This window comes from Sceloporus undulatus, chromosome 9, assembly GCF_019175285.1.
Source record: "Sceloporus undulatus isolate JIND9_A2432 ecotype Alabama chromosome 9, SceUnd_v1.1, whole genome shotgun sequence".
In the NCBI taxonomy this organism is placed as follows: domain Eukaryota; kingdom Metazoa; phylum Chordata; class Lepidosauria; order Squamata; family Phrynosomatidae; genus Sceloporus; species Sceloporus undulatus.
Genome location: NC_056530.1, coordinates 29,698,836 through 29,707,022, shown reverse-complemented (window position 1 = coordinate 29,707,022; position 8,187 = coordinate 29,698,836). Strand labels below are relative to the sequence as shown.

Sequence of the window (8,187 nt, the reverse complement as noted above, 5' to 3'; positions counted from 1 at the left end):
AACAAAATGAAATTCAACATGGAGAAATGTAAGGTACTGCACTTAGGGCGGAAAAATAAAATGCATAGATATAGGATGGGGGACACCTGGCTGAATGAAACTACATGTGAAAGGGATCTAGGAGTCCAAGTAGACCACAAGTTGAATGTGAGTCAACAGTGTGATGCGGCAGCTAAATAGGCCAATGCAATTTTAGGCTGCATCAATAAAAGTATAGTGTCTAGATCAAGAGAAGTAATAGTGCCACTCTATTCTGGTGAAGGGTCTGGAAACCATGCCCTATGAGGAACGCCTTAGGGAGCTGGGGATGTTTAGCCTGGAGAAAGAAGGTTAAGAGGTGATATGATAGCTCTGTTTAAATATTTGAAAGGATGTCATATTGAGGAGGGAGCAAGCTTGTTTTCTGCTGGTCCAGAGAACAGGACCAGAACAATGGATGCAAACTGCAGGAAAAGAGATTCCAGCTCAACATTAGGAGGAACTTCCTGACAGTAAGGGCTGTTCGACAGTGGAACACACTCCTTCTTTGGAGATTTTGGTGGAGTCTCCTTCCTTGGGAGACCATCTGGATGGCCATCTGTCGGGGATGTTTTGATTGAGAGTTCCTGCATGGCAGGGGTTTGGACTAGATGGTCCTTGTGGTTTCTTCCAACTCTACAACTCTATGATTCTAAGTTTATTTGAAATGTATGTGAACAACATAGGTTCAACTCATATTCTGCTGGGATTATTTTCATTGTCTGAATAACCCCTTGTTTTATAGAATCTTGGAAACAGAATGCTTGTATGCCCAGAGGCCTGGTCCTCATTGAAATCCTCTGTGCTTCCTCCACAGGTCCATGGGACTCCAGAAGCAGCAGGAACTGCTGCGCCAGAAGCATGCTGAATTCACCCAGCGGTATCGAATCCGCCCCGGACAGCACTGCGAAGAACCTGGAGCCTTGGATTCCGTACCCGATCCAACTCCTCCCACCTCCACTGCCAAATAAAACTGAGCAAGAAGCCCATATTCTAATGCCCATGTTGACTGCTGAAGCTGACTCCTAAGGAGGAGAACTGTGTGCCATGGAGTGGGATGCTGTTAACACAATCTCCCCCTCCCCAATAACTTCTCCACTTCTGTTTTGTTCAAATAGAAGCATCTTCCTACAAGTGAAACTAGGGCTTGTTGTTTTCTTTGACCCACTTCTGATGGCATTTGATTTCCTCCTTCAAGCTATAACCCCCTTCCCCCCAAATATGTAGGTGAGCGTCACCCAGGCTGATTGCTTGGATACAGATCTGCACTTTGCATACTGAGCAAAGGTAGGTAACTCTTTGGAATCTGGCCATAGCTGCTGTAGAATACAGAGACCACTGCTCCAGCCAGGTTGCAACAAGAAAAGGGTTCCTTATCTAGCATAGCTACTTGTAATCTGGGGCTGTCCAGATTTCAGCTATGTTGTCTGAGGGAATGGAGTTGTCATCTCAACACTTCTGGAAAGAGTGGGAAAGCTTGAGCTATAAATGAAAATCTGCAGTGGCCTGCATTTCTGGATTGTCCTGTAATTGTCCTGTAGCTCTCTAGAGCAGTGGTTCTCAATCTTGCTAACGCTGCAACCCTTGAATACAGTTCCTCATGTTGTGGTGGCCCCCAACCATAAAATTGTGGTGTCTCAGTTCCTAAGACCATCAGAAATATGTGTTTTCCAATGGTCCTAGGCGACCCCTGTGAAAGGGCTGTTCGACCCCCAAAGGGATTGCAACCCACAGGTTGAGAACTGCTGCTCTAGACGTTTTGGACCTCAGTTTCAATCGTCTCTGGCTATGCAGAGTGGGGTTGATGGGAATTGAAGGCTAAAACATCTCTAGAGAATCACTGCTCTAGAACCTTTTTTGCGGTGTGCACCTGAGGAGGTAATATGCAGGTGGTGTTAGCTGCTGGGGCCTCAGAAAAGCCATCAGGCCTTGCTGGCTTCTGCAGCAAACTCATGTGGAACCTTTTCAGCTGTTGCTGGGCACAAGGGGCAGGTTCTCCTCCACCTTCCATTGTCATCATTGCATCTTAGTCAGGGATGTGGGTCAAGGAATCAGAGGGTTTATGCAGGAAAGCTAAAGCCAGAATATCCTTAGTGAGGACTCCTGTAAGGGAGAACCCACCCATGCATTTGGTAATTGTGAACTGCTTACACCATCAGGAAAATCCCTCTAATGTTCAACCAAATCTACTCTCCAGAAATTCAAGCCCATTTGATACAGCTGTAGACACTGGAATGAGTTTTAGCCTTCTTCCATTCAAAGAACACTGTGGGGGTTGGAAGATCAAATGAAGGAGCAGACAGTCTGGATGTGCACTGTTTACATGAGTAGACAGACACACTGCCAGGAAACCATCCTTGTCCCCATGTGTCAGACCAAGTAGTGTTAGAGTTGTGCACACTTACCCTGAAGCAATGTACCTACCCCTTTTCAGTATGATTGCTGTGCTGAGAAGTGTGGCTGGAAGGAGAGAGACTGGGACAGTAGCTCATGCAGAGACAAAAATGGACAACTTCTTTTCTAAAGGCCAGTGGTTCTGTATTTCTGCATTGGAAATGATCAGTCACACTCGGGGTAGACCAGTGGCAGAAATACTCTGTGCCTAACCACCTGAAACAGAATCTGGAAGACAGTCTAGCATGGCAGATCATGCAGAGATGCTGCAAGGTAGCTTCTCCAGTGGCTGGCTCCTTTTATCTCTGTGGTGTCATTATTTTGTTTTCTCACACAAAGAAGTGGGGATAGAGGCAGGCTCATTCTAAATGAAATTATTTGCACCAAGGCAGAAAGGGAGATTGTGGAAAGTGGGATGAGAGACAAGCATAGTGTGCATTCTGCACACAGTGGTGGACAATATTTAATGGCTGGGCTCTGCAATGTTGGTATATATGTGTGTATGAAACAAGGTTGGTGCTTTCGTCCCTTTACAGGCTATTTTCTCCAGAACATGAGAGAGGAGGAAGAAAGGATTTCTGGAAGTAGCTCCGGGTGACGTGCATGGAGGGATTAGTGAGGCCTCAACTGCAATGGGAAGTATTTAGGAAATGTTGGTTTAATCTCATTGTGCTCAGAGGCTTGCGCCTTCAAGCTTCTCCTTGCAACTGTTGGGGTGCAGAGAGAAGGCCAGCCCAACACCTGAACATGGTTTTGTACATGACCCTTGCATCTGAGAGAGTGTCTGTGTACATTCTCAAGTAAAAGACGGGTCTCATGGCGCAATCTTGGGTGTGTGCAAGGGCAGGAAAGTGTGGGGAAGAAAGAAAAATACAGTGGGCCCTTGGTATCCATGGGTTTGATAACCACCAATTTGAACAACATTTAGTTTTTTAAAACTGTGATGGCCAGGCTGAGAAACAATGTGGTATGACTTGGGCAAGCTGGCATCTTCCTTCCCCATGGAAGTCAATCGCACCACAAAGCCACAGTCAGAACCTAAACCTCTTCCTCGCTCTCTTTCCTACTTTCTTTCTCACAAGGTAACCTCTGCCAGAATTTAGACTCCTGATCACTTTGTTTGCCATCTTCACACAAGGAACCCTCTGACAGAATTTAACCCTCTTTCTTGCCAATACACTTCCTTGACCCACTCCTGCTACCTTTCCCTGAGGTGGATCGGTAGCCAAGAGGTTTAAAATCTGGCAGGGGCTTTGTGATGGGAAGGTTGAAAGGTGGGAAAGAATCAGGAAAGGATTTAAATTCTGGCAGAGCCCTTTGTGATGAGTGGGTGGGAAGCAGTGCATGTAAAATGTGCCCAGACCTTGTCGCCCATTGTTTAATTGATAAATACTGACTTAAGAATCTGTGGTTTTTGGAATCCATGGCAGGTTTTGGAACCAAACCCCCGGAGATACCGAGGGCTCACCGTAAGATATAGTTGAAAGCCCTGCTGAATCTGATCAAAGTCCAATCTAGTCTTAGCATCTGGCTTTCCACGGTGGCCAACCAGATGGTGCTAGGAAGCCTACAAACGGGATGTGAGCACAATAGCATTCTCCCACTCATGCTTCTGAGCCATTGGTATTCAGAGATATGCTGCCTCTGATCCCCAAGGGAACATATGATCCATCACAAGGAGGAACCATTATCCCTCACAAATTTGTCTAATCTCTTTTCAAAGCCACCTAAATCAGGTGCTGTTGCCACATCTTCCAGTAGCAAATTCCACACGTATTTCATTCCTCCCGTTTGCAATGCATGGAAGACAGCTAGATGGATTCTACATTGGCTGGAACCGTTGAACTTTAATCCAAGAGCTGGACCTGAGAGCAAGGAAAGATAAAATAGGTTCTAAGAGCCAGGAGTGATGGACGGAAGCTGCTTGTTTTAAACAAAATGACTCATAAATAACCCTTGTGGTGCCGGTGCGGGATATTTCACCATATCTAGTCCTCACATCTCTTTCCACATGCCTGAAGTTTTAGTTACTAGTAAGATATTTTGAATTTGATGGAGGAGGGAATGGAAGAAGTAGGGTGGCTTGCGGTTTGAGGGTTCCAGACTAAAAAGGGCTTGTATTATGAGCAAGAGCTGTTGGCTTGCTCTCGCTCTGATCTGATCATAACTTTGGTACAGTTTCTAGAGGTCGCTTCATGGGAGATGCCATGGAGGCATTTTGTATTAGTCTTATCTGTAGGGAGGTCCACAGACAGTGGGGAGATTGTGAGAGTCATTGCCCCTGTGAAATATATATTCTGTGGTGGAGATGGGGGGGAGGGGGTTCAAATACCTTTTAAAGAAATAATAGATAGCATGAAAATATATGTGCTCTTTGCAAAGACATAGATTATGTGTATTTTTGTACCAGCATACAAAAATAGAGTTCAGAGCTCAGTGGGATGGCCGACACTTTGTTTCTTCAAAGGTAAAGTCATGCTCATTCTTCCCAAAGCTTGACCTATTGTCCAGATGGGGAAAGATAAATTCTGTGTCTAGTAACCCAGTATTAAGATGGAAAACGCCTCCCTGATCCTAGCATCTAGTTCAGGTCTAATGGGCCACATGCATTATCCTCTCTAGCCAGCAATGACAATGCTGGCTGAAAAGTAATTAACATTGTAGTCCAGATATGTGGGTTACCAGGCTTGGGAAAGCTGTCTGAAAACTTGAATGGTGCTTCTAGTATTTTATTTGCTGCTTTTGACTTAGCCATTGAATGGATTTACTTTAACATGGTTTCCCTTTGGTCAAGTAAAGTCTCAGTGGGAAGCTGAGGACCAGAGCTTTTGTGAAAGCTGGTCAGCTATATGCCAGTTGGCATGACAATTTGATGGACGTTGCCAGCTTTGGGCGCTGAATTTCTTCCATATATGTATATGTTTTGCCACTCTTGGCTCAAACGGAGAACTTCATGGTCTCTTCCAGAATCTTTTTGTATCATTCCTAGAGGTCCAGAGGCACCCTCCACTTTGGTAGGCGCCACTAGCTACAATATAGGAATGCCCCTGTGGAGGGAGAGACTGTTCAGGGTCAAGCAATTGGGCAACCTTAGACTTGGTATTTAATAGGCTTCTGGGCCACCCATTCAAGGATGGAGAAAATATTGCCCTCCAGATGTCGGACTGTAATTCCTATTCTCCTTCATTGGCTGTGCTGACCAGGGCTGATGGAAGTTGCAGTCCTGACAATTCCTGGGGGCCACCTCTTCCTTTAGAACAGTGATTCCCAAACTTTGGCCTTCCAAGTGTTTTGGACTTTGGCCCCCAGCGTTCCAAACCATTGGCCAAGATAGCTGAGGCAGACCTCAGAAGCTGAAGTCCAAAACATCTGGAAGACCAGAATTTGGGAATCACTGCTTTAGAAGGTAAAAGGCATTACTTCATTCCCTACTGCTGTGTTTGAGACCCATCCTAGTAAAAATACAATAATCTCAAACTAAACAGCAAGAGTTCCACGATATTCCCAATCTGCTGCTGTCTGAAGCCATTGTGTCATGATAGTTGGCAAACGGCTTCTACTCTATTCTCATTCTTCTCGATTTGTCTGCAGCCTTTGACACTGTTGATCACTGTCTCCTGGTTGATTTACTTTCTGACCTTGGGTTCGCCGACTCTGCTCTCGACTGGTTTAAATCTTACTTGTCAGATAGATCTTTTGCAGTGGTCACGGGTGGTCAGACTTCATCCTCTGTTCCCCTATCTGTTGGAGTTCCCCAGGGCTGTGTCTTGGGTCCCCTTCTGTTCTCTCTATACACACTGTCTCTAGGTAAACTCATCAGTTCTTTTGGTTTCTCCTATCATTTGTATGCCGACGACACTCAGCTGTATCTCTCCACCCCTGACCTTTCGACGGGGCTTGAACAGCAAGTTTCTTCTTGTCTGACTGCCATCTCTCAGTGGATGCGGCTTCGGCGCTTGAAGCTCAACATGTCTAAGACTGAGCTTCTCGTCTTTCCACCTAAACCCACCCTTCATTATTCCTTTTCTGTTTCTGTCGACGACACTTCTATTCAACCGGTTCATCAAGCCCGCAGTCTTGGCTTCATTTTTGACTCTTCTCTGTCATTTATTCCCCAGATCCAGGCCACCGCCAAGACCTGTAGATTTTTTCTCCACAACATTGCCAAGATCCGTCCATTCCTCTCAATCTCTACTGCCAAGACTCTAGTCCATGCCCTAGTGGTTTCGCGACTAGATTATTGTAACCTCCTTCTAACAGGGCTTCCTCTTTCACACCTCCATCCTTTAATATCTGTTCAGTATTCAGCTGCCCGTATTGTCACATCCGCTCGCCGCTTTGACCATGTTTCTCCTCTTTTATCCTCCCTTCATTGGCTCCCCTTCCCCTTTCGCATCCGGTACAAGCTTTTGTTACTGACTTTCAAAGCCCTCCATGGGTTGGCCCCTCCTTACTTATCTGACCTTCTTTCTCCTTACATTCCTACTCGCACCCTCCGCTCTGGTAGTCAGGGTCTCCTGTCACAATGTAGGACTACTACTGCCCCCTCCCAAATTCGTCCCTTCTCGCTTGCTGCCCCTTACTCCTGGAACCTTCTTCCCCCACATGCACACCTCATCACTTCTCTGTCCAGTTTCAAAACTGAATTAAAGACTATATTGTTTAGAGAAGCATTCCCAGAGGTGAGCCCCTCTCCAACCCAGGAAGCCTCCTTCTAATCATCCATCAAGAAGCCAAGCCCTTCCTCCAGTCCATCTGCCTTGGTCCAGGCCTCGGAGGTGGAAAAGATCTGCTGGACCTGATCCTATTCCCCACCACCACTCCCTTCTCCTTTTGTGTCGTGTCTTTTAGATTGTAAGCCTGAGGGCAGGGAACCGTCTGACTAAAATAAATAAATAAATAAATTTATGTACAGCGCTGTGTAAACTTACAGCGCTTTATAAATAAAGGTTAATAATAATTAATAATAATAATAGTTGTGGCTAGTATCAACAGTTTTAAGCTCAGCTACCTGAATCGTACAAGCCATTGTATTCCCTATTACCATGTAGATGTGAGAGCAAGGCAGTTAAGAAAGCAGATAGGAAGAGAATCAATTCATTGGAGATGTGGTGCTAGAGAAGAGTGCCGAGGATAGCATGGATAGCTAAAAAGACAAACAAATGGATCATAGAACAGATCAGGCCTGGATGTCAAGCTGACCAAACTGAGGCTATTGTACTTTGGTCATATCATGAGAAGGCACAACTCACTGGAAAACAAGTAATAATGCTGGGAAATGTGAAGGGGAGTAGAAAGAGAGGAAGGCCACATGCTAGATGGATGGACTCCTATTAAGGAGGTCACAGGTATGAATTTGCAGGAACTAAGCAGAGCAGTGGAGGACAGGGAGTCTCATTCACAGGGCTGCCATCGATTTGAGTTACCAACAACAAAACTGAAGGGAGCTTCAACAACTTAGGAGCAGTCTACCTGGCGATGCCAGCCACAGTGGCAACCAGGTCAACAAGAGAGGGGTGTCACCTCTTCTTGTCCTGTTTGCATGCTTTGTTTGTTTGCAAACAGAATGCTGGGGTTACATGGATAGTTCCTCACACACACGCACTTGGTTTTACTGTTTTGGGGGGAATGCATCCTGCAAACCGGCTGCATCCTTGCCACCAGATCTGTGTCGCTCTATCTCTCTGGCCTGTCCCCAGCATTGCTGCTTGCTCCAGCAACCAGGCTCTCCCTCCCCTCCTTAGGGTGGGATTGGAGTGATCACATGAGCCTGCT

At 45.9% G+C, this 8,187-nt stretch overlaps 1 protein-coding gene across 4 annotated transcripts in view; it reads left to right on the top strand.

Moving 5' to 3' along the window:
- DNAJC4 (DnaJ heat shock protein family (Hsp40) member C4) overlaps positions 1 to 1,158 on the top strand; it is a 33,328-nt gene extending 32,170 nt beyond the window's left edge. For all 4 annotated transcript variants that reach the window (XM_042439499.1, XM_042439500.1, XM_042439501.1 and 1 more), the window contains one exon: positions 836 to 1,158. In XM_042439499.1, coding sequence (XP_042295433.1) covers positions 836 to 989 — 154 coding nt within the window. In that variant the 3' untranslated portion in view covers positions 990 to 1,158. The remainder of the gene's footprint in view (positions 1 to 835) is intronic.
- Positions 1,159 to 8,187: the final 7,029 nt, after the last annotated feature.